Source organism: Marmota monax, unplaced genomic scaffold (assembly GCF_021218885.2).
Source record: "Marmota monax isolate L192 unplaced genomic scaffold, Marmota_monax_Labrador192_F-V1.1 WCK01_AAM20220418_F8-fsc00014, whole genome shotgun sequence".
Classification (NCBI taxonomy): domain Eukaryota; kingdom Metazoa; phylum Chordata; class Mammalia; order Rodentia; family Sciuridae; genus Marmota; species Marmota monax.
The window spans coordinates 18,752,073-18,779,353 of NW_026695222.1; the positions used below are offsets into that span (position 1 = coordinate 18,752,073).

The 27,281-nt window shown below is 35.2% G+C and overlaps 1 protein-coding gene across 5 annotated transcripts in view; it reads left to right on the forward strand.

Annotated features, from left to right (window-relative positions):
• Ralgapb (Ral GTPase activating protein non-catalytic subunit beta) overlaps positions 1–27,281 on the forward strand; it is a 104,648-nt gene that overhangs the window by 17,937 nt on the left and 59,430 nt on the right. For 2 of the 5 annotated variants that reach the window (XM_058575426.1, XM_058575427.1), the window contains exons 3-11: positions 2,505–2,707; positions 7,600–7,763; positions 9,405–9,591; positions 12,479–12,610; positions 19,891–20,069; positions 21,333–21,481; positions 21,611–21,827; positions 24,016–24,051; positions 25,291–25,492. In XM_058575426.1, the coding sequence (XP_058431409.1) occupies positions 2,505–2,707; positions 7,600–7,763; positions 9,405–9,591; positions 12,479–12,610; positions 19,891–20,069; positions 21,333–21,481; positions 21,611–21,827; positions 24,016–24,051; positions 25,291–25,492 (1,469 nt within the window). Of the gene's footprint in view, positions 1–2,504; positions 2,708–6,089; positions 6,315–7,599; positions 7,764–9,404; positions 9,592–12,478; positions 12,611–19,890; positions 20,070–21,332; positions 21,482–21,610; positions 21,828–24,015; positions 24,052–25,290; positions 25,493–27,281 lie in introns of those variants that run through there. The other 3 variants (XM_046433127.2, XM_046433128.2, XM_058575428.1) reach the window with 2 other exon arrangements.

Below are 27,281 nucleotides of genomic sequence, written 5' to 3' on the forward strand. Positions count from 1 at the left end.
GACCTTAACATTTATTGCTGTTAAACCATATATTTTCTACTTTGAGCCTTTGTAGTTTTTGAGTTTAAAACATGTTATACATGTACATATCTTTTCATATTTAACTTTAATTTTAGTTTTAAGTCTTCTCGAATCCTGAATTTCTGTCCAAAAAGCTGGCCACAGTTTTTATCTTTATGATAGATAGCTACAGATGATCAACATGTAATCTGTTGTTAAATTAAAATTTGGGGGCAGGAGCTGAGGTCATAGCTCAGTGGTAGAGCTCTTGCTTAGCATGTATAAGGCCCTGGGTTCCATCTCTAGTTCTGAAGAAAAAAAAAATCTTGGCAGGGCCTTTGGCATTCCACTGGATGGAACCTTTTTTTGAAATATCTTGGTGTAGTAATCCATTGTGATTCTCTCTTAATATCTTGACTAGTTGTACATCCAGGTACTTCATTATCTTATGGGATATATGTCTCCATCTTGTCATAAGGAAATTTCTTGCCAAAGCCCGGATACCCCTGTGCCAGAGAAAGATATTAATTAATTAAGAATAGCTTCAAATTTCTAGTTAGAAGACCAAGATTCAAGTTTTTTTTTTTTTAATATTTATTTTTTTAGTTAACACCTTTATTTCACGTGTTTATTTTTGTATGTGGTGCTGAGGATCGAACCCAGGGTCTCGCACGTGTGAGGCTAGCGCTTTACTGCTGAGCCACAACCCCAGCTCAGGGTTCAAGTTTTTAGCTTCACCATTTACCAAACAGTGATGGACTAAATTGCTTAAACTTGCTAAACTAAAGTTTTCTTTCCTCTCTTTTTTTTTTTCTTTCTTTTTGGTACTGGGGGATTGAACCCTGGGGTGCTTTACCACTGAGCTATGTCCCCAGCCCTTTTCTTTCTTTCTTTCTTTTTTTTTTTTAATATTTTGTTTTTTAGTTGTAGTTGGGCACAATACCTTTATTTTATTTTATTTTATTTTATTTTATTTTATTTTATTTTATGTAGTGCTGAGGATCGAATCCAGCACCACTCATGTGCTAGGTGAGCGCTCTACCACTGAGCCACAACCCCAGCCCCCACTTTTTCTTTTTTTTATCTTGAGACAGGGTCTTGCTAAATTGCTGAGGGTCTCTCTAATTTGCTGAGGCTGGCCTGGAACTTGCAGTTTTCCTGCCTTAGCCTCCTAGGTCAATGGGATTACCTGTGTACCTTACTATGCCCCGTTTCAGTTTTCTTATGTGTAAACTGAGAACAATTACCCTCTCACACAGGGTTAATATGATAGTTAGATGATTTTTATGCAAGTGGTTTATAAATTGCAAGGACTATACAGTTGTTAGCTCACAGGAATCCTAATTAGTAAAGGAATGAAGCTTGTCTGGCATGACTTGATTTTTTTTTGAGCAGATTGGTTCTTAGTGATTATGTTCCCTTTTTATAAGTGTTCACTGATCATCTACCTAAATTGGTCCCAGAATTTTGTTTGGGATTCCCTTAAATATTAAAGTCTGTAGTGTCTGGAATATAATATCCTATTCTTTTCTGAATTAGGGTATTTCTCCTTTCTCAGATCACTGCATCCACTCTTTATGACTGCAAACAATATTTTACCAGTCTCTTGGGCAATTTCAGCCCTTAGTATGTAATTCAGGGGGGTCAGGAGGCTGAGACTCCTTTAGTACAGCCAAGTGCCTTGTTAAGATCTTACCCTCAAAACGAATCTAGTTTTTGTGTGTAACTATAATGCTCCAATAAAAATGTTTTAAAAAGATCTTACCCAACTCCAGTCCCTTCACACCTACCCATTTTAAGTATTGTTTTCTTTGGCAGAGAAGACAGTTGTAAAACAAGAGCCCTTTTCCTTCCTGTCATTTGCTCCTATTACTGTTGTATAATCTGGAGATGGAATGAGATTGAATTTATGTATCTGATTTCATAAATGATACATATTCCTGTTGCAGATTAAATAGAGAAAAAAAATCTAAAATTTTCTATTTTTGTGCTTCCAGTATTTATGGAAAATTGAAATGACTTTATTTCACAGAGGGAACAGTAATAATGTCTAAAGGGTAAAAATAATTCATTTTCAGAGCCAGTTGCAGTGGCGGATTCCTGTAATCCCAGCGACTTGAGAGGCTGAGGCAGGAGGATTGTGAGTTCAAAGCCAGCCTCAGCAACTTATTGAGACCTGTCTCTAAATAAAACATAAAAAGGGATGGAGATGTGGCTGAGTGGTTAAGTGCCCCAGTGTTCAATCTGCAGTACAAAAAAAAAAAAAAATTTTTTTCTGAAATCCTTTGGCTTGGGAAATGTTAATGTCTGACACATGAAAATTGTATTGTCTAGAATAAATTTGATATATATATATATATATATATATATATATATATATGTATGTATGTATAATATCAACTTAGAGGTTTTTGGCAATAAAAAAGCTTATCATTTTAACTTAGTCTCCTGAGATATAGATAGGGATATATAATAATTCTATATGGATATTTTCTTTTGTTTAGGTAAAATGGACCATGGAAGTAATTTGCTATGGACTGACCCTTCCACTGGATGGAGAGACTGTAAAATATTGTGTTGATGTGTATACAGACTGGATTATGGCTTTAGTGTTGCCGAAAGATTCTATTCCATTGCCAGTTATTAAAGAGCCTAATCTATATGTTCAAAGTATACTAAAACACCTACAAAATCTTTTTGTACCAAGGTAAGATATACCCGTCTATCTGGCTTATTATTTAGACCATAACAAAACATTCATAAATGTTACTTTATTATATATAGAAGCTGATTTCATCATTAGTTCTTTGACCATTGACTTATTCATTCAGTTAAAGAGTATATTAATATGAATCAGAAAGATGGGCTTATATAATGTTTACCAGGTGTTATAAATAATTGTGTGTTCATTTTAAAGGATTTTGGCTTTTCTTCTAAGATCTGATAGCTGTTAAATATAGTGCTCAAAAAAACATACTTTTGCCTGACATAAGGCTTGTCTCCACTTGAGCTAAAGGCAACTAAGCCTTCTACCTTAAATGAATCTTCCCTGTGAGAAGATGAAGCTTAGAGAAAAAAAAGAAAGAAAGCTTGAAATTATTATAGCCAAATTTATGATGGGCCTAAAGATTACTCTTGAAAATTTGTTACTATTTTTTTCCTATCTTCTGAGGAAAAGGTCTTAAATATCAAAATGTAGAATATCTGCCTTGTTTATACTTACATTTTTTTTTTCCTGATTGTGAAACTATTATGTCTGCTGGGGTTGAAGGTACAGCTTAGTGGTGAAGTGCTTGCTTAGCACGTGCAAGGCCCTGGGTCCCATCCTTACTGCATGTTTGTGCTGCGCACACACACACACACACACACATACACACACAGTTATTATATATCCTTATAATAGATTCTGGGAAATAAAGAAAAGGATGGAGGAGAAACCATTAGTTGCCTGCCTATTTATGAGTGTCTGTTTTCAGATATTGTTTTATGTCTGAAAGGGGCAGTGAGGTTTTTCTCCTTTTGGAAAAGTTCTAGTTGGGAGAACCAGAACTTTGGTCTGTCAGATGATGAAGGAATTTGAATCACTCAAAAACCAACTTTCTGAATTTTAACTTCCTAAATTTAGAATGAAATTTGCTTTGGAAAATCCAAATTAAAGAAGACAAATCTTGGCTGTGTAGTCTTCCATCTTAATCTTCCAAGTCTCTGGGTGCACACTTCCAAAGACTTGGAAGACTAAGATGGGGAATTGCAAGTTCAAGGCCAACCTCAACAACTTAGTGAGAGCCTCAGCAACTTATCAAGACCCTATCTCAAAATAAAATAAAATAAAATAAAAAAGACTGGGCCTATACCACAATGGTAAGGAGCCCCTGGGTTCAGTCCCTAGTACTCACCCCACCCTACCCTGCAGGAACAAAACAAAACAAAAAAACAAGTCTCCATTAAGGACTTTGGTAATAGATTCAGGTATAAACTTTTTACCTGTTAGGAAGTACAAGTTGTAATCTGGCCCTTAACTAGATTAGCTGCTGCTAATTCTGTGAGTACTGCTGTTTAGTCAGACTCATAAAGTAAACATTCATTTAAGACTCCTTAAAGATCTGTCCCATCATCATCTTCCCTTTGTCCTCTTCCTTTTCCTTCTCTCTATCACCTCGCTGTCCACATCTCACTTTTGTTGCTTCATTTTAATTTCAGTCTTGCAATGAGAAGCCTTACCAGTTTCCAGCCCACCGGCTCACAGTAAACACACCCCCTCTGAATTTGTAGGGTACTTCCTGTATTACTCTTGTATCTCAGTGTTTTGTTGCTTATCCTTTAAAATGTGTTTCCTTTTCCCATCTAACCAGCTTGAGAGCAGAAACCGAGTTGTCTATATTTTGGGTTTTCTACTGTACCAGATGCAGTACTAGTACTATATTAGGTGTGTATCAAAAGCCTGTTTCTTGTGTTTATTGACTACAAATGGAAATAATAACAAGAAATGTCTCAAGAGTAATTAGCAAGTTGTAGGCAAGTAGGTTCTTTTAAAATGTTATAGTTTTTAATCTTTCTTTCTTTTAAAAATATTTTTAGCAGTAGATGGACATAATAACTTTATTTATTTTTATGTGGTGCTGAGGATCAAACCCAGTGCCTCCCACTGCTAGGCAAGTGCTGTATCACTGAGCCACAACCCCAGCCTAGTTTTAATCTTTCTTATTATCCCATTTAGAAGACCAATTTACTGAATTTTTTTCTTTGCGTATGGGATGATCTTATGAGTAGTATTGGTACTGTATCTCTTTCTTTGTACCTTTACCATTTCTCAGTGCTTAGTTACTTTGAACTGCTGGGAAAAAAATCAAAAAACAAAAACTAATGGTCTTTGAGTTAATTGGGCTTTGTGTTTACTTTTCTTTTTGAGAAACATGACTACTTTATTAATTGTTCTACTATTTGGTAATTGTTTTCTTCAAAGTATGTATGCATAAGATTAATCCATTTTGAAAAGGCACTGAACTGAGTTAGAGTTCTCCTGGCCAATAAAGTTCTATGAAGATTAGTTGAATATTTTATAGTGTTAAATATTGGGAGTTATGATCTAATTTTGGAAGTGTCAGTTTTAAAAAATTCAGAGCAAATTTGTCGTTTTCCTTAATTGTTTTTACATAAACTGACTCTCAAAATATGGGAAACTGCCTTTACCATTTTGTTAGAAACCCAAGTCAGAGTAGATGTACCCTTTTCTCTTTTGCCCTTCAGTTTGTTTGTTTTTCAAAATTAGTGAAAAGTAAGCCATCTTTAAAGTTGATGAGGGTTTTAATAGCTCAAGTATACTGTGTTTTAAGAAATGTAAGGTTATTCTAAAGCAAAGGTCAGCAAACTTTTTTTTTTTTTTTTGTGAAGAGCTGGGTATTAATATCTTCAGCTTTGCAGGCCATGTGGTGTTAGAACTAGTCAACCCTGTTAGTGCGTCAGGAAAGCAGCCATAGACTACATAAACAAAGGAGCATGGCTCTGTTCCATTAGAACTTATGAAAGCACAGGGTAGGCCAAATTTAACCTATTGGCCATAGTTTACTGGCTCCTGTTCTAAAATAGTTTTACTTAATACCACAAGTTACATTTAAGGATATTGGAGGAAAGAAAAATCTCTGGTGTTTAGACTTTCTGCTCACTTTTATATAAAGATTACTTTGTTTCTCCTAGCATTAGGAATTTGGATCCTGCTCCTGAATTTAGGCCTTTTTTTGTGTGTGTGTGGTGCTGGGGATTGAACCCAAATGTAGGCCTTTTGAATGAAACTAACATACAGAAGAGCATTTATTTCCTTTCCTGCTACTGGGAAGGTACCTGGAAATAGTGAATAAGCCTCAAGTACCAATGGAGGCATGCAGAATATTATTGCTAGTTTGGAAGAGTCAGCCCCAGGACCACTAGTGGTATTTTTATTTCTTATTGTGGGCTTCCTCTTCTATGACTAGGTAAGGTTTGGGATATTATGTAATTTTGTTTTGTTTTGTTTTTGGTACTGGGGGTTGAACCCAGGGCTTCTTTACCACTAAACTTCATCCTAGCCCTTTTTATTTTTTATTTTGATTCAGGGTCTGACTAAATTGCCAAGGCTAGCCTTGAACTCAGCCTCGTGAGTCTGTGGGATTACAGGTGTGCACCGCCATGCCTGGCTTACTATGTAGTATTTTGTTCTTCCTCAAGTAAGCCACTGCAACAAAGATGAACTTGAGCCTCATGAATTTAAATGGACTGGATTCACCTCCAGCTGAATGTGGGATATTTCCTTGCTTTTTTGAGCTCTTGGCCCTTCCTAGGTGATTGTCTTTTCATTTTGCTTTAGGTTTGTTTTTTTAAGAGAAAATTTAGTGGTGTCATTTGATTGCAATGTAACTCCAGGGTAAGTGTTTTCTGGATAATGATCTGGAATCTGGGATACTCTATTCTATTGTAACTCCAGGGTAAGTGACCAGTTTTCTGGGTAATGATCTGGAATCTGGGATTCTCTATTCTATTGTTGAGGAAGGAAAGGAGCACTCTTTTTCCCCCCCTTTGGGGAATTTCTTGAGGAGGCTCTGAAATTCCCTACCCTGAATCAGACATATTTCTGTCAGTTCTTTGTGACAAATCACAATATACAGAAACTTGGTTTCAGGGTTTTTGTTATTGTTGTTGTTGTTTTAAAGTAATATTGTAGATTGTGTCTTGGAATTGAAATGAGAAATCTGGAGGTCAGCTCACTATTTGCTTATATAGTGGTTTCCCTCCTATTCTCAAAAATTCTCAGGTGATCCACCTTGGGAAATGGGGTGAGGGACTGGGATTAGGATTTTTTTGTGTGTGTGTGGTGGGATCAAACTCAGGGCCTTGTGCATGTAAGGCAAGCATTCTGCCAACTGAACTATATCCCTAGCCCCCTGGGGTTTGGACTTTTATCTTCCTCTTTAATCCCAGACACAATAATTTATTTTATAGATTGACCTCCTTCCCTTGAAAAAATATAATCATGCAGACCAAGGAGAATTTTAAAACTGTTATTCTTTGGAGCTCCCATCATTGTTATTAGAGCAGGTACTCATCTTTGAGGCAATGCTTACGTACCCCACCAATTTTGGACATTCCAATGGACCTCCCAGGCTCTTCCCTAGCAGACATTAGTATTAGTGAGCACTGTAAATCACATGCAGAATCCTTGTGATTGTGTGTGTATGTTTTTTTTTTTTTTAAAGCACAAGGGCCTTTGTGCTTTAGTTAAGCAGCAAGAGTTGCTGTAGGTATTTACTTATTTAGTCAAAACTTAATTGAGTGCTGCTTTTATGTACCAGGCACATTTTAGACATAGAGAATCCAGATGTAAGGTTTGCATTCTAGTATTCCCCTTTCTCTTAGAAGCTTTCTAAGTTCTCAGGGAGTGGAAGGTTGTGTACTAACTGTGTAATGTAAATGAAATTAGCTTTAAACCAAGGAGGGTATGCCTAGTACTGTCTGCTGATGCCCTCAGGGAGCCTCATTGGACTAGCTTGCTGCGTCTGTAAGCTGCCTGTCCTTCAGCTATTGATGTCTCTTCCAGGCTTGTCAGTGATGTCTGTCTGTCTTCTTCAGACAGGAACATGGCTCCAGTCAGACCCGACTATGCTTACAGGTCCTGAGAGCCATTCAGAAACTGGCCCGTGAGTCATCCATAATGGCCCGAGAAACCTGGGAAGTCTTACTGTTGTTTCTTCTGCAGATCAATGACATACTTCTGGCCCCACCAACTGTTCAAGGTTTGTTGTTGTTTTTTTTTTCCTCATTTATTTTTGAGCTCCAAATATCATTCACATTTAAACTCAATAAGTCATACACTCATTGGGGATTAAAATTTTGGCATGACAGTTAGCAAACCATGATTTACTATTCTTAGAAAGGAAACCTTCAAAGGCATAGTATGGCTAATGAAAGTTAATTTTACCTTCAGTGATAATTTTGCTCATATAGGAAAGAACTCAGTGAATTGTGCACATTTGGGAAGGCTAGGACAGTAACTATTATTAGTGTGTTAGAACAGAGCTTATATAGGAAACAATGAACTAATTAAATTAAAGCTTATAGATAATTACCTGATGGCATAGTGTTATCAAAGTCAACTCTGAAAACTTCACAGTGACAGAAGATATTTTGTTCAGCGAATGAAACTTCTAGAGTCTTAAGTGTTTTATATGAAAGTGTGACAGTATGCCATTCATTAGTTAGCCATTAAAAAAACCTCTGGTTTTATAAAACTTTGGAGTGCTTTTCAGAAGCCCTGCTTTGTAGGTTAAAGCACAGTGTACACAAACTATAAGTTCATGTTCTAGTTCCTGGCCTTTGTATCTTATTTATCTGTGTACTTTCCTTACTAATGTGCACAAATATGCCTTTGTTGTCATATAGATGTAGGGTCTAGGGAAACATCTAAAAGAAATCATGGAATTTTAATGTGGGAAGGGATCCCAGTATAGGAATACTCTGTCTGGTGTGGACAGTGGTGTCCAGTCATTGATTTATTAGCTCTCTGCTATTCACTCTCCATGCTTTTGATCTCAACAGCATGAGGCATACAATTCATCTCCTTCTGGGTTCTTTGTTCTTGGAACTTTGGTTTTGTTCTTTTGAAATATGCATCTTTATTATTTCCTATACTAGTACCAACTTTGCCTTTTGGAGCTATGCAGAGTAAAGTCTACCATGGTTGTTCTGTTTGATCCCAGGGCTCAGAACAGAAAAACAGCTCTGTTTTCATGGTTAAGGTTCTGTACTATCCAGTCCCGGTCGTTTTGCTTCTTCTTTGTCTCTTTCTCCCTTAAAGGGTAGCTTTCAGACACCTGGGAACATCATATGGCAGTCTTTGGAGTTAGGAAGACCTGTGTATTTGTTTTGATTCCTTTTCTTATTGGCTGCATGAGCTTGGACAAATTACTTAAACTTCCTTCTGAACCCAAGTTTTCTCATCTTCAAAAATGGGTATGGTTAATAATTGGTAATAGGTATTATGAATACTTATTCTGCAGAAATAATTTGAGGATTTTGTCAGGTCTTGAGTATGGATTACTTGGCACAGAAATTAACTTCTAGTACTCACTGTAAGCACTCATTCTTTCCATTCTCCTTTGTGTGTCTATATCTCTTTTGCTGGAAGATTAAGATCTTCAGTAAAAACTAGCAGGGCAATTCTGAAAACTCTTCAGAGTAATTTGTTGGTGTTATCTATGATTTCTTTATAGGAGCGCCCAATAGTTACTTCTATAAAATAGAGAAAATTAAATAGTTATTTGTAAGTTAATAGTTAACATTGTAGTTATTTTAGATTAGTCTTCCCAAATCCATCAATTAAATATTTTGCTGTAAAAATAAGTGTGCCAAAGATATGTTCTCTTTTTGTTGGTCAGGTGGCATTGCTGAGAATCTAGCAGAGAAGTTGATTGGTGTTCTCTTTGAAGTTTGGTTACTAGCTTGTACTCGGTGTTTTCCAACACCTCCTTATTGGAAAACAGCCAAGGAGATGGTGGCTAATTGGAGGCACCACCCAGCAGTGGTGGAGCAGTGGAGCAAGGTCATCTGTGCACTGACTTCCAGGTATGTCACTGTCTTCCTTCATCTGTCTATCCTTCTCCTTGCTTGTGCACCTTTCTGGGATTCATGGAATATACTTTCAAAGTCTAGATCTGTTATCATTGTACTTTAGATATAAATTTGAGCTGATTTAAAAAAACATGTATCAGTTTGGCTAGTACACATCTATTCTAAGAAATCAGAGTAATCAAGTATTTTTGAGAACCAGATAAATTCTGAACCCATTGGTTCCCCTCTCCTCATCAGTCACATGCTTTATGTTTTTTGGGTACTGGGTATTGAACCCATGGGTACTTTACCACTGAGCTACATCCCCAGCCCTTTTTATTTTTTATTTTGAAACAGAGTCTCCGTAAGTTGCTTAGGGTCTTACTGAGTTGCTAAGGCTAATCTTGATCTTTTGTGATCTTTCTGCCTCAGCCTCTTGACCAAATTGTCCTCATAAGTCTGATTATTAAAATATGCATGGTCATAATTTTAAAGGAAAAAAACTATAGAAAAACATGACATAAGGTTTTATCAGAAATTCTACTAAGTATAAATACATATGTATATATTTTTATGTTGTTTTACAGAAATGGGACCAAACTACATGCTTCTTTGTAACCAAAGTAGACAGTGTTTTTATGATAATAATTTTGCCTCTCTATATTTTTATATATGTTAATCTCACTATTCTGTGAGCAAACTGTTTTCATTTTTTCAGACTTGTTTTTTTTTTAATTTCAACTGTACATATTTTAACACATAACTCTAGAAGATGAGGGTTCTTTCAAAAGCATAACTACAATACCATTATCATACCTTAAAAGGTTGACTGTTCTTTAAAATCAGCTAGCCATTGTTCCAGTTTTGTTGTATTTTTTTCTTTTTACAGTCAATTTCATTGAATTAGAACACAAAATTCAGACATTGCATTTAGTTGACATATGTTTATTAAATTTTAAATTATAGTTATTTTTATTTCTTTGCAATTTTTTATTCTTATATTATGAGGGATTGAACCCAGATGAGTTTTACCTCTGGTCTATATTCCCAGCCCTTTTAATTTTTATTTTAAGATAGGTTCTGCTAAGTTGCTGAGGCTTGCCTCAAACTTGAGATTCTCCTACCTCAGCCTTCTGAGTCGCTGGGATTATAGGGATGCACCAGCCCACCTGGCTCTTTGCAGTTTTCTTAATTAAAGAAACTGGATTGTTTGTCTTATTTACTGCTTCACATTCTAGATTTTTCCAGTTATGTTGTCATCATGTTAATTAACATGCTTCGCTTCTCCTGTATTTCTTGTATACTGGTAAATCTAGAGACTTGATCTGATTTATTTTGATGGGGGCAAGAGGTGGGAACAGATTACTTTGTAAGTGTGTTAAGAATCAGAAGGCAGACTGGTCTTTTTTGAGTTAATTAAACATTATAACTTAAAGATGGTGGAATGAGATGGACATCATTATCCTAGGTACATGTATGACTGCACATATGATGTGATCTATATTGTGTACAACCAGAGAAATGAAAAGTTGTGCTGCAGTTATGTACAATGAATCAAAATGCATTCTGCTGTCATATATACCTAATTTAAAAAAAAAACACACACACACAAAATTATATCTTTATCATTGTTTAAACCAAAAGATGAAGTTTTGGAATATTCTGTAGATTCTGGTATATCATGGTAAATGTCAATATTGTAAATCTGCATTTAAATAATACTTTTGTTTATAAAAGCAATATATGCTTATGATAGAAAATTTATAAAATGTAGGGGGAAATATCATTTAAAGTTTATCATATTCTAAACATATTACTATTTTAATGTATTTTAAAAAATTCAGTGTTATTCTTTAGTATTGTTATCTACTTTTTTCATTTGATGTTGGATTCTTTTCACTTTAATTACATGTACTTTTTTATTCTTAAATAATTCTTGAGATTGCATTTTAATGGTTTTATAGTTTTCCATCATATAATTGGAATTATAATTAATGTAATAATTCCTTTTTTGGAAAAGTGTGTTCCATTATTTTATTTTAGAAATATTATTGATGTGAATACTTTATATAGTTTTCGTGTGTGTTCTGATTATTTTATTAAGCCATAATCCCTAGATATAGAATAATGGAGTCAAAGGGCTTTGAAAAGTTTTAATATATTTAGAATTTTACTATTAAATTAAATAGCTGAGTTGTTGAATTGAGTGACTTTGATGGTATACATTATAAAAGTTTATCATATTCTAAACTTCTAAATAATGAGATTCTAAACTTCTTGTAAAGTTGTTACTATGAATTATGGCTTAATTGTATTGAAGAATTTACAGTGAGATGGATATTTACAAAATAAATAATTTGTACTATAATTTGCCTTATATAATTAACACTATTATAAATTATAAATGTAATTACGCACTATATAAAAAACTACATAATTTATTACTTATAAGTGATATATAATGTAATTAGTAACAAATTAATAATTTAAAAAAGTATGTAGTTTTTGGTACTGGGGATTAAACCCAGGGTACTTTACCACTGCTGCCCTCTACCCAGGGCAAAATCCCTATCCCTTTTTATTTTGAGACAGGGTCTCACTAGATTGCAGATCTTGAACTTGCTATACTCCTGCCTCAGCCTCCCAAGAAGCTGGAATTATAGGTGTGCGCCACCACATTTGGCAATTTGAACATTTAAAATAAAAGTTTAAAAAATCTTTTTAAAAACTGGAAATCCCTTCCAGTGTGTCTGTTTTGTAAACAAGAGTTTTCATATATATTGTTCAGTTAGATAAAGTACATGTTTTGTTTATTTTCTCATCATATTCCCATGCTTGACTATATTTTTCATTCTGTAAAGAAGTGGACTTAGTGAAGTGGATTTTTTTTTTAATTTTCTAGATTGCTACGCTTTACATATGGTCCTTCATTTCCTCCATTTAAAATTCCTGATGAAGATGCTAGTCTGATCCCTCCAGAAATGGATAATGAGTGTGTTGCCCAGACATGGTTTCGATTTTTACATATGTTAAGGTATTGTTATTTTGTTATTTCATGTTTTCTTTACCCAGTAAGTGTCATAGGGTAGGAACCTGTTCTCTCTCTCTTTCTCTCTCTCTTTAAACATTTTAGTTGTAGATGGACACAATACCTTTTTTTATTCATTTATTTTTATGTGTGTGGTGCTAAGGATGGAACCCAGTGCCTCACATTTGTTTGGCAAGTGCTCTACCACAGAGCTACAACCCTGTCCTGTCATCACTCTTGCTGGAGTTCAGAATGTGAATGATAAGTGCAGTCCATCAAATGGAGCCAGATTGTTCATTAAGCACATCTATAGCTTATGCCTCCTGCTCCTTCCATCCGGGCTCTTGGTTTACACTCTAGGAACTTGTTCCTTGTGGTAACTGTAGCACCTGTTCTTTTGCCTATTGCTGTAGCCTGGATGAGATATATTTCCCAGGACTTGGGTCACGTTCTGTAGGGACTGGAGACTCCCTTACTCCAGCACTGACTAGTAAGTCTGGCTCTGAGTGCCTTCATCTAGTAACCTTGTTTAAATAACACTGAGAATATTTTTTTGTTGTTGTTTATTCACTAAGAAATATGGTTTAAACATTCACAGAAGACTATACCCCTACTTCTTGCTTTTCCTTTCTCTATTAAATCTCCAGTTCAATTCCATCATTTCCTACCTATCCCTCTTCTACCCTCATCCATGTGTTCTGTGGAACTTTTACTGCATTATTAACTATCTAATTCTTAACTCATCTGGTCCCTTGTCATGGAAGTGGAGAACCTATAGAAACTTAGATTGAGGAATAAATATACCACTTGTGGTAACTTTGAAATAATTATTATGTCTTCAGAGGTCTGGTTTTAGTAAAAAGTGAATGATTAATGTTTGAAATAAATATGTATATATTTCCATTTATATATGAGAGTGTATGTAAAGGATTTATAAACTCAAAATTATGATTGCCAACCTGTTTTAATGTACCTGGATTAATTTTGTTGAAATATTCACAGAATTGAAAACTTTGAATTTTTAAACTTTTTTCTCTGCATTTCCTCTTTCTAGATTGAGCATCTTCATTTTTATACAAATTTTATACCCTTTTACTAAGTAGGAATGTGAACCATTTTTCTGTCATTTCTTTCTGGTTTGAGGTTATCATTTATGTTTTTTAGTTTGGTTTTGAATGTCTTTCCTTTCGTCATTTCTGTCTCCTTTAAAATTAACATTTTCTGTGTTGTTGTTCTTTTTTTTTTTTTTTTTTTTGGTACCAGGGGTTGAACTCACAGACACTTGACCCCTGAGCCACATCTTCAGCCCTGTTTTGTATTTTATTTATAGACAGGATCTCACTGAGTTGCTTAGCGCCTTGCTGAGCCTGGCTTTGAATTCTCAGTCCTCCTGCCTCAGCCTCCCAAGCCACTGTGTTCTGTGTTCTTTTATCAGACAGATAATCTACTATAATTTCTTCTAATTTTGTTTCCTTTGTAACCCTAGTTCCTTTTTGTACACTAGCATCAATCTGTAGGTCACATATTATTCCATTAATCATTTATTCTAATACCAGATTCATACTTTGGATTATTTTAACTTCATAATTTTTCCTGTTATTTAGTAGGCCTAATATATTTTTCTTTTTTCCCTTTTCATAATTTTTTGTATTCCTTCTTGCTTAACATTTCAGATGCATTTTAGAGTCCGTTTATCAAATTACAAAATATGGTAGGCCTTCTGTATCTGTGGGTTTCATCTTTATGGGTTCAACTAGTCAGGGATTAAAAATATTTAAAAAAAAAAGTGTCTGTACTGAAAACCTATAGATTTTTTTCCTTGTCATTATTTCCTTAACAATATAGTATAACAACCAATTACAAAGTGTTCATGTTGTATTAGGTATTATAAGTAATCTAGATATGATTTAAAGTATGTAGGAGGATGTATGTAGGTTATCGGCAATTACTATGCATTTTATATATGAGACTTGAGCAACCAAATGTTTTGGTATCTATGTGGGGTCCTGGAACCAATCCCCCATAGATAACAAGGGACTGGACAAGAAAACAGAAAAAACACAGCTGTTTATGATTTGGATTGTGTATTATTAGGATAAGGAAAAAGTTCTGCTTTAGCAAATGAGCCTGCAATTTTTTCATATGGTTTTGGGGTGGGATGGGGGGCTTTGCTCACATAGTTATTCAGGGACCTGGCCTGGCAGAGGCTCTGTCTTTTTCAACATGTGACTGCATTAGGACCCAGTACTGTAGGCAGTAGCTTATGTGTCTGGCTAGCAGATGGGGAAGAGAGAGCAATGAAAATTGTGGGAGGCTTTTATGAGCTAGGCCTTAAAGTGATACGAATCACTGCTACTTCTATACCACTGGCCGGAATTCAGACACATACCACACTTAATTGTAAGAGAACATAGGAGGAAAGGGGAAAGTGGTGGATCACTAACTAGCTTGTGCCCCAAACGAAAATTGTATTAATTCTTTATTTACATTTAGGAAAAGCTGTTATCCTCCCTTCACCCCCAGGATTGGAGAATAAACCAAGTAGCATTCTACCATTGAACAACATCCCCAGTCCTTTTTATTTTTTTTATTTTGAAACAGGGTCTAACTAAGTTGACAAGGCTAGCTCAAACTTGTGATCCTCCTGAGTTTGTCTCCTAAGTAGTAGAGGCTAGTGACACCACACCTGGCTTAATACTTTCTTATGTTCAGCCTGCCTTTCTAAGAGCATGCATTTTTCTATTTTAGAATCCTTCTATGTGTATGTGCATGCATGCATGCATGTATGCATGCATGCATGTGTCCTGGGTATTTAACCTAGGGCCTTGCTCATGCACTCTACCACTGAGCTACTGCATCCCTGGCCTCTTTTTAGAACCTTACATATCTATCTATCTATCTTTTTTTTTTTTTTAAATAGTACTGGGGAATGAACTCTACCACTGATTACCTCCTCAACCATTTTAATTTTTTCGTCTTGAAACAGGGTCTTGCCAAGTAGCTGAGTTTGGCTTCAAACTTGTGATTCTCTTACTTCAGCCTCCTGAGTCACTGGAATGTAGACTTTCACTACCATGCTTGGCTAAAATTTTACATATCTTACAGAGGTGTTTTGTAGTTTTCTTCACAAAGGTTTACATATTTCCTTTGTCATTATTCATAGGTATTTATTGCTGATGTGAAAAGCTAACTTTTTATGCTATTATACCTTCTAGATGGCTATTGCTGTGTAAAGAATCTTTTTTACGTAATTATACTTTTGTTTACTATTTATGGACATTTAAAAGAATTCTAAATTAATTTCACTGATTGTTTTGAAATTTCTAAATAAAAGGGACACATATCTGCGAATAAGTGTGTTTTCTAGTAAATTATCCTTGAGTATATGATGAATTAGGAGTGCTTTAGATGCAGTAAGACCTGGATTTGAGTTCTTTTTTTTTTTTTTTTTTTTTTGTAGGTGGACACAGTATCTTTATTTTATTTATTTATTTTTAGATGGTGCTGAGGATCGAACCCAGTGCCTCACATGTGCTAGGCAGGCATTCTACCACTGAGCCACAACCACAACCCAGTGCCTTTTTAACCCATAAAATGAGGATAATCTTAGTACCCATAGTGTTTTAAGAATTGAGGAAGAAAAAGTGTGCAAATAGTATAACACCTAGTAACATGGCAGATGCTTAAACAGTTGCTATTGTAATTATTCTGAATATTTTTTTCATATATTTTTCAGAACTTCTAGAATACTGTTGAGCTGGGAGTGGTAGCATACACATGTAATCCCAAAAGCTTGGGAGGTTGAGACAGGAGGATTGCAAGTTCAAAGCCAGCCTCAGCAATTTAGTGAGGCTATAAGCAACTTATATCCTATCTCAAAATAAACAAACAAAAAAAGGACTGGAGATATAACTTAGTGGTAAAGTGCCCCTGGGTTAAATTCCTAGTACCTAAAAAATAAAATAGAATACTGTTGAATTAAGATGTTGCTGTTTTGATACCTTCTTTTGTTCCGGTTTTCACTGGAATGCCTCTAATACATAGAATTTTGAATAGAGTGTTGGTTGTTGATATTAGATGATTTTTTTAAGCCCCTGGTATCCTGTGCATTTAAAAAATTTAAAAATAAATAAATTCAGGAATAGCATTGAGTTTTTCAAATCATATTTTGGGGTCCATTTAAGCAATTTCTCTTCTTTGACCTATTGACATGATGTATCATATTAATTAATTTTCCAATGTTGAGCCATCCATCCTTCGTTCTGAGAGGACAGTTCTTGATTATGGCATGCTTTTATTTTAATGTCCTTCTGAATTGTCTCTAGTTCTATTTTTGATTAATCTATATTTTGGTAACTAAAAAAATAGAAAAATCTCTCTCTTATGTTCAGTTGTGTGAAAGTTATATACGTTCTTTAAGAATTTGAAATAAATGACCAGCGAAACTCTAGTCCTGGAATCTTTTCTTACAGAGAATTCTTTGGCATTCTTTTTTCATTTCTTCATTCTTAATTGATCTCTCAGCCTTTGTCTTTCTGCTTGATATTGTGACAAATTATTTTTATCGATTAGGCTATACTGGCTGTAGGTTTCATCTGGATAGATGCCTTTTGGATAAATTTTTACCTCCCTGCTTAAATGAGTTGTGGGTAGGCGGGAAGTAGATCTGTGAGGATTACTCAGAAGGGGCTTGTATGGTCATTTGCAAACTTCCTAGAAAGAGGGTTAATTTTGTCTAGTATGATAATGTTTTACTTTTTCCAGAAAGTAAACCAACCAAACAAAAATGTTTCCCATTGATTTTGCTAGTACTATTCTCAAATGCTTGTTCTTTGACTTGTTTGTACATGATCACCTGCCCTTCAGGACCTACCTGGAAATTTTGTTTCAGTAAATTTAGGTGGAATCTGGGTTTTTTTTTTTTTTTTTTTAAACAAGTTTCCCAAATGTGTCAAGTACACTGTACATTGGTAACTGCAGGAATGCAGTTTCTGTTATGTCTTCCATATCTGTTACCCATTTTAATTTCATTTTATTTATTTTCTTGAATTTGAGTCCAAATAAAATCATTTCTGGCTTACATATGAAAGAGCTTGTATAAGCCTTTCCTCTTCCCAGTTTTCAGTATCTAATAGATCTGAATATAGCAGAGCTATACTGGAGGTATAGTCCACTCTAATTGTTTCTGAACAGATGATCTACAAGCCCCAGCAGGGAGTGCTGCTAGAGACTTCTTACCTCCTCTACCTGTCATGAAGGACTGTGGTCTTGTGGATACAGTATGTTAGCATTAGAAGCCCATTTTCCATGTATATATGTTCCCCTTCCCCCTTAGAGTTACTTGAAGTTAAGAGTCTTTTTCGGGGGCAGGTGGGTACCAAAACTCAGGGGCACTTGACTACTGATTTACATTCCCAGCCCTATTTTGTATTTTAGTTAGAGATAGGGTCTCACTGAGTTGCTTAGCACCTCACTTTATCTGAGACTAGCTTTGAACTCACAATCCTCCTGTCTCAGCCTCCTGAGCTGCTGGAATTACAAGCCAGATGTATGACACCATATGTGCTAGGCAAGCACTTCACCACTGAGCTACAACCCCAGTCGCCCAGAAGGACTTTTTAATCAACAGCTAGGTAGAACATTTCAGATGGAAATCTAAATTTGCTTTTGTTTTTGTTACCAGGGGTTGAGCCCAAGAGTACTTAACTGCTGAGCTCCATTCCCCAGTCCTTTTTTGTATTTTATTTAGAGATAGGGTTTTGCTGAGTTGCTTAGGGCTTTGCTAAGTTGCTTCACACATGCTAGGCTGGCTTTGAACTTGTGATCCTCCTGCCTCAGCCTCCCAAACTGCTGGGATTACAGGTATGCATCACCATGCCTGGCTTATCTATCTATCTATTTATTTATTTATTTGTCCTTGGATATTTTTTTATCTTTATTTTGTTTTTATGTGGTGCCGAGTATCAAACCCAGTGCCTCACACATGCTAGGCAAGCTCTCTACCACTGAGCTAATTTTTTAAAATTTTTAGTTGTAGTTGGATACAATACCTTTATTTTATTCATTTATTTATATGTGTGCTGAGGATCAAACCTGGGGCTTCACACATTCTGGGCACGTGCTCTAGCGCCTAGCCACAACCCCAGCCCGCTAATATTTTTAAAAAATTTTTTATTGAGAATTTTTACATCTGTTTTCATCAGGGATATGGATCTGTAGTTTTCTACTTTGTTGTATCTCTGTCAGATTTTTTTAGTCCAGAGACTTTGCAGTCATATGAGCCAATAACTTCTAATTTAGGTCATTTGGGGATAGGTTTTTTTTTTTTTTTTCCCTTGGTGCCAGTGATTTAATCAAGGGGCACTCAACTCAACCAATGAGCCACATCCCCAGTCCTTTTTAATATTTTATTTAGAAACAAGGTCTTGCTGAGTTGCTGAGGCTGACTTTGAACTCTGCTAGGATCATAGGTGTGCACTATTACACCCAGCCTATGTTTGTTTTTCAAAGGAGATACTTGAAATTATTTGTACTAAAATATAATCAAGCCCAAATTCATTTTTTTAAAACTCTGTGGCTTTAGTACGTACACATAAACACAATTTAAAACTGACACTAAACTTGATTTTGAAAATTGAAAATGCTGGGGCTGTGGTTGTGGCTCAGTGGTAGAGTGCTCGCCTAGCATGCATGAGGTTCTGGTTTTGATCCTCGACACCACATAAAAACAAATTAATGTATCCACCTAAAACTAAAGATACATACATAAATAAATATTTAAAAAAAATTGAAAATGCTGGGCTGGGGATTTGGCTCAAGTGGTAGCGCGCTCGCCTAGCATGCGTGAGACACTGGGTTTGATTCTCAGCACCACATAAAAACAAAATAAAGATATTGTGTCCACCTAAAGCTAAAAAATAAATATTAAAAAAAATTGAAAATGCTGATATTAAAATCAAAAGTTTTCCTTGAGATTCTTGTAGACTTATTTATAGCTTTAGTATTCCATTGCTAAATTCCAAACACTTTAGGAAAAAAATCCATGTATACTCTTTAAAAACTTAAAATTATTTAGCCTCTCATTCTATGAATAGGGTGAGTTCATATAAAAAACTGTAGATCTTCTATAGAGAAACACTCATGTTTGAATCCCTAGCTTATAGAATCAGTCTCTCCTAGTCAAAGGAAACAGGCACAAATAGCCTTGCTTTTAAATTGGATTGCATGCATTTTATTGCTATAGAAATTTCTCAATGTATAATTAACTTTTCTCTCTTTTTTGATAGTAATCCCGTGGATTTGAGTAACCCAGCCATTATAAGCTCTACTCCCAAATTTCAGGAACAGTTCTTGAATGTGAGCGGAATGCCTCAAGAATTAAATCAGTATCCCTGCCTTAAACATCTGCCTCAAATATTTTTTCGTGCCATGCGTGGAATCAGCTGTCTTGTGGATGCATTCTTAGGTGAATTTTGCATAAGTTGCTAGATGTTCAAAGAGCTTTGTTTAGATAACTGTAGAGTCTGATCCTAGAAGCTATTATGGAAAACCCAAAGAATTTGATGACAGATATCAAACTTAGAAAAATTATTTGCATCAGTATAATAGCTGAGGGTTATTAATTATCTTTATATAAATAGATAAAATAGTACGCTACGAAAAAGAATAAAACCTGGTAGATAAATGGACAAAGGATACAGACAAATGATTTGCAAAAGAGAAAAGTGTTTATTCTCACTAATTATTCAAGAAAATACATGTTAAAATGCACTAAAGATCATTCTCATTATATAGCATTAGAAACCAAATTATACCTAAGTTTATATATGTATATATGTAATTTCCCCCCCCCAGTACTGGGAATTGAAACCAGGTCTTTACACATGGTAGGCAAGCACTATCACTAAGCTATATCCCAAGCCCATTTTTAAAAATTTTATTTATTTTATTATTGTGATCCACTGTTTTAAAGTGTTTTTCACATTTTGTATTTATGAAAAGTCAAGATTTTTTAACCCATTGAAAAGCAGTGATATTTAATAGCTGTTATGTTCTAAAACACTTGTTATATGTACTTGTGATTATATTACACAGTTAATGGAGTAGTTCTGATTAAGCTTAGCTGCAAAATAACACCAGCAATTCTAATGGTTTAAATACAGTAGTTTATTTTCATACATGTAAAATCAGGGATAGGCACTTCAGGGCTGTAGTAGTAGTTCTAGCACAGTTAGGGATTGAAGGCCCTTCTGCCTGGTGGCTCTTGATCCTTTGTGCACTGCCTGATGGGCCATAATTATTGAGTGAGTTCCAACTATACTGTCCAAGAATGAAGAAGGAAGGAGAGTCTGTACCTGATGTCCTTTTAAGGAGATTTCTTGGAAGACTTGCTTAACAGGTTCCTACTTCTCTGTGGTTAGAACATGGCCACATCTAGCTGCAAGGGAAGCTTGAAAATGTAGTCATTTATTGTGGATAGCTCTGTCCAGCTAAATTGGTATTCTATTACTCAGGAAGAAACGATGAATGCAGGCAACTAGCAGTCTCTGCTACAGTGTCCCGAACCTTCACAAGTGTTATTTGCAGATTTTTGATCACATAGTTTTGTTTGTTTGTTTGTTTGTTAGTGCTAGGGTATGAACCAGTGGCTTCACACATGCTAGGCAAGTGCTCTACCATTGATCACATACTTTGAACTCTGAGGAATAATTCCTTTTTTTTTTTTAAGGCATTTCTAGACCTCGATCAGACAGTGCTCCTCCAACACCTGTGAATAGATTAAGCATGCCTCAAAGTACTGCTGTCAATACCACCCCACCACATAACCGGAGGCACCGGGCTGTTACTGTGAATAAGGCCACCATGAAGACAAGCACAGTAAGAATTTCCATCACCATTGTTACGTTATATAAAGTTGACTTTTAAATCTGCCATTCTTTTAAAAAAGACCTGCCATTTTCTCACGCTTTTCATGGGTGTGGGTATATTCTTATGTTCTTCCAATAGGTCAGTACTGCTCATGCCTCAAAAGTCCAGCATCAGACATCCTCAACCTCTCCTCTGTCAAGTCCAAATCAGACTAGTTCAGAACCCCGGCCATTGCCTGCCCCTAGGAGACCAAAGGTTAACAGCATCTTGAATCTCTTTGGATCATGGTTATTTGACGCAGCATTTGTTCACTGTAAACTTCATAATGGGATAAACAGAGACAGCAGCATGACTGGTAAATATTGCTCAAGAAATATGTTATCATTTTTTCCCTTTCCTTTTTTTTTCTTTTTTATCTTTCCTACCTGCAAGATTAATATGTATCTTGAAAAGCAGTCTGTTTCTGACCAAGCAGTATCTGTACTTAACCCCTTCCAGCTGAAGTAATAGAAACTTTGGAAGTTTTCCCATTGTCTTTTTTATATATGTTCTGTGAGGTTTGGCCTTTTTTTTAGACACACTTCAGGTTAGCCACTTTTTTTTAATCAAATTCCTTTCAGTAGGTGACTTGGAAGTTCCCTTCATGTCAGCCAGGATAATAATATTTATGTGAAGAGTTAAAGATTTTGACTTGAAATTTACTCAAAGAAGTGTTTTCTTAGATTTTTGACAGCCATTCAATCATTAGTATATATAAATATCAGAAAATTTCTGCTTCACAGTAGACCTTAACCACTCAGGTTTTAGTCTTGAGAACATTCTTTCAAGTGTATGTTTTCAAAAAGAATGATCTGCTCCATAATTTAAGACTGGTAGAGAATTAATAACCCTGATATTCTTCATTTAGATCTTATTATAGAAATTAAACTGTCTAGATAAAATATAGTTTATTTTTGTCATCTTACCATTACACTTGGAAGTAGTAGCATAGGGTTCAGGATGAATGAGTACGTTAGTGCAGAATATTTTGAATATTTATGATGTATCTTGTACAATAATAACTGGCATTTATTGAGCTGCTATTACTATCTGCTAACACTATGAGTATGTATTCATAAGTGTTTGGTTATTCAGTAAGAAAGCCCTTTTCCACTGGGGTTGGAAATGATTTGAAATTTTAAAAAAAGATGCCTGATTGCATTGGTTTTTGCATCTCTAAGGAGAACATTAATTCCAGGATAAGACTAATATAATGGCCATAAGGGTTTCTGTTTTCTCTCAAAAATACATTGATAGCTATTATGTATCATCTGGAGGTGAAGGTCTGTGTCTATGAATAGTGTATACTTATGATTATTTTGGAGATACTTAACAAATTTTTTAAATAATTTTAAAAAATTTAAAGATTTTTCAGGAATATAATTTGAGATTGTGTGAGTGGATTGAGGGATTCCTTTGCCTAATTTATTTTGTTCAAATTTAGGCTTTGTATTCTATCATTTCCATATTATAATTTTATTCACAAGTTTGAAAGTAGGGTTTACTTATGGATAAATAAATGTGCTTATGACTAAGTGAAAAATAATTTAAATTTACTTTGGGTTCTGTTTGCTTTATGTTTATGTGCCTTATATCTTGAGTTTCCCGAACCATGTTTCTTAATTTTTATGGTATTGTGTAGTCAGTCAGTCATTTTACAAATTTTTGTTGAGATGTAATTCTTACAATGTAACTTGGGTTTAGAGCTGTTGACACTGAAATCCCTGAAAGTAGCACGGCTCAACATGCGACGTTGTTGGAGGGCTTGCTTAAAGGAAACTTAGAGTTTTCTATCTCTAGGGCATTTGTAACAGCTTTGCTCACTCTCTTGTACCAAAAGGTAGAAATCAGTTCATATGTGAGCAGCTTCTTTTAACATTTTCACTGGTGGAGAAAGGATAGAAGCTGTTCTCCTCCTAACTGTGTTCAGAGATGATAAAGCTGTTACATTACCCAGGAGATATGAGATGTCCAAATAGTTGGAGGGGTTGTGGAGTAACACTGGGTGCCAGTCTCCAGGTGTTGGTGGGTGGTGGGGGGCTTGGATATACTTAACTGTTTTCTAAAGTACTGGCTGCCATCAAGGAATTCTGCCATGCAGTTCACCTTTAACTTAAAGTGTTTGCTTCTTTGCACTGGTTAACTTTAGATTTATCTGATTTACTTAGATTTATCACTGTGCTTGTAAAAGTAACATTGAGCTGGGAAGGGTTAATGAACTATAATTTTTAATGCACGTTTTGCACAGTTCAAAACCTCAATTCTTTGTAGTTGTGTGATTTCCTTTGTTCATTGTTTTGCATGATACAAAAAATCATAATTTTGGATCTGAATGCACAATTTCCTATGTTTTTGAACTAGCTTGTGGTATTGTAAATCTTTAAATTTAACTTTTTGAAAGCTAAAAAGCTTCTTAACTTATTGTAAAATTTCACCATCTTTAAAGTATTCTATAATTACTGCTGTCCTTTGATTTGTTTCCATTTATTTCTATTATCTTGCAGCATCTTTTATCCAAATTCTTCTTTCTTATAAATCTTGTAAGTAGGAACCAGAAGCTTCTCCTTAATTGCAGTCATGTTTTTATTTTTTTCATAATTCCATTAAAAATTTTGATTGTCATTGTCTCTTGTAATTTTTGCACTTGGGAAGAAAAATACTTTTCTGTGTTTTGAATGGGGAAGATTGTTGGCAAAAGCAAATTAATCTGCCTGAATCAGTCCCATTATTTCTGTATACTAGTCTGGTCATGTCATGAATTCCAGGACTTTGCACTAACTGTGTTTTGGCTTTTTTTTTTTTTTTTTTTTTTTTTAAGCTGTAAGCTTATTTTTATACAGATTTAGTGTTTGATTTGTATGCATTCTGCATGTAGTGTTTTTCAAATGTATTATTGCTGGATAGCTTATTCAGGTCTAAAAATGGCTCATGGGAAGTTGCATAAAGATTTATGCTTGACTCTGCATTCTATTAAGCCTATTATTACAAAATAATTTAAACACTTTATGTAGAGTAATAAAAGGTTTCAGAGTGATATTTCAATACACTATGAAATCTTTTGGCAAAAATAAAAGCAACTTTCGAAGGGCTTCTGTTTCAGTGACAACGAATGACCATGATAATCTTTCTTATCAATCCAATTTTCTGATTTATCAACCTCAAGTTAGTTGCTGTCTGTGGTTGTTAAAATTCATTTTCATTTTGCTTGGTTGGGCAATTCTTTGATGTGTGTTTTGGAGTTGGGTGGACGGTGGGAATGCTCTCTCTTCCTCCCTACCCCTTTTCTCATTCTTACTTTGCCCTCCCTAAAGTATACAAACTGTCATGGGGTTGCCCCTGTAATTAGGATGTCCATCTGGGTTAATATATAAATTGAAGTAACTTTTTTTCTTAATGTTTAATTGAGCATCATTCCATAGGGAGAGGAAAGAATAGAAAATAAATAATAGAAAAGCCAAATTCTTTTTAAATGTCTGTATGTGATACAGATATATACAAATGTATTCTCTGACCAAAAATCAGTTGAAAATGCTTTTTGTAGAATCTGTTAAACTGACAATGCCACCATAAAATTAATTGTTACCTATTTTCAAGGAAGATTTTAAGAGAGCCCTTTAAAAAAAATTAAGACATAGTTGCTGAAAAAAAATAAAAAACATTATTGGATTCTATTCAAGTAGCTATTTAATGACACCAATATTTGATCTTTGTGTCCAGGGTCCCATGAGCCTATTTGGCATGTTGATAAATATAATAAAACCCTCCTTTTCTCTCCCCAGCCATTACAACACAAGCTAGCATGGAGTTTCGACGGAAAGGGTCACAAATGTCCACAGACACCATGGTTACCAATCCTATGTTTGATGCAAGTGAATTTCCTGATAACTATGAAGCAGGAAGAGCTGAGGCATGTGGGACACTGTGTAGAATTTTTTGTAGCAAGAAGACTGGAGAAGAGATTCTGCCAGCTTATTTATCCAGGTCTTAGAATTTTTTTGTTTGTTTATTTTCTGTCTACATATATAGTTTTGAAGTGAAACTTTGTTGTAGCATTTTGGTAGGCTGAATTGATAAGTAAATGAAGTTCTAAAATACCTGCAAATGTGTGCATGTAATTGAAATTTGCTTGAATTCTTCCACTTTACTTGCCTCATCAGTTTTGATAAAGACCTCTAAGAATCTTGATTTTAGAAATGTTATTTTATTTGAGTTGTATGGAGAAGTTTAGAAGGACCACCATGATTTGCTAACAAGTTTTTAACATAGTGTTAGATACTGTAGACAGTTCAGAAGTAAGTCAGCTGTAAATTCTTCCTTCAAGGAGCTTATTTTCTGGAGTGAACAAGGCTGTATAAACAAGTAACAGTGATTCAATAGGAAAAGGAAGTTTGATAGGAGAGAGGCGCAGGTAAAGACTGTGGGCATTCAGAGGTAGAAGCAATACATATTTACCCTAGGGAGCTCAGGAAACTGAGTTTTGGAAGACTGATGATCATGCTGGACTTACAAAGAATAAACAGTATTTAGACTGCTAGGAAATTGGGTTGAATGATCTTATCCAAATCTCTGGCTCCATTTGTCTTTGTGAATGGCTTTGCCATTCATTCAGCTGCTCAGGCCAGGAAGTGACTCTTTTCCCTATGTATCTTAAGTTATTCCGCCTGCCTTTCAGCTCTTGTGCCTTTGTGTAACTTAACCCTCTTTCTAATCTCTTTCTCCACTCTTTTCCCTACCATGACACTTCAGATTTTGTCACTTTTCTCCTAAATGAACTTATAATAGCCTCCTCTTTTTCTTGACTGTGCTTTGCTTTCCTTAGCTGATGACTCACACAGCTGCTGGAGTGAGGTTAATATCAACTAGAGCCTTTAGATATCTGTGTACCTGCTAGAAAGAATTAAACTGATTCTGTCAAAAGGAATCAAGTACAGAAAATTCGGCATGAAAAAGCAAGAAACTACCTATGGATATCATTGGCTTTGAGCTCTAAGCAAAAACCCTCTCAATCTGATTTAAGCAAAAGGGAGAGTTATGAGAAGCTAGTGATACTTGTTAAACTCGAGATCAGGAAGTACAGCAAGGCCTTACAAAGAGCAAGAACCAAGGACAATAAAGTGTTCAAGTCTTCACAGTCTTTAGGAACTACTTCATTTTTCTGTTCTCTGCAGATCATATTCTTATAATGTAGGATGCTTCCCAATTTCCATAACCTTGGTCTAGGTTTATAGCAGTTAATTAGCATCTCTCAATTTCAGGTTCATGGGAAAGAGGATCTGATTAAATAGATGTCTATGTCTGGTACATTCAGCTATATCTGCAAGGGTGCTGGGACTCACCTCCTCTGGTGGGGTTCCCATTTCTCAGAAGAGAGACCATGAAATGGAGAGGTGTCCTAAATGGTATCAATAGCAGTAAAGGGGGAATGCTATGACCATGAGCTTTCTGTTTGGCCTGTAAACTGGATGATGGTAGTAGATTTGTGAAAAGACAGATGATAAATTTAGTTTTGAACCTAGAAATTTGAAAAATATCCTGTGGGATATTTATCAACAAATAATATATATTAAGTCCCTACTTTTTGCCAGATATTATGCATAGGAATAGACTTGTTCTGTGCTTGGATATCCAGTAAGATTTTGGCTGATAGATCTGGAGCTAATTTGGGAGTTGTAGGCTAGACCTGATCTGATTACAATCAGTGGCTTACAAAGCACTTAAAGTTGGGCTAGTAGAAGAGAGTTTAGAGAACTGGTATTGGTAGAATAGTTAG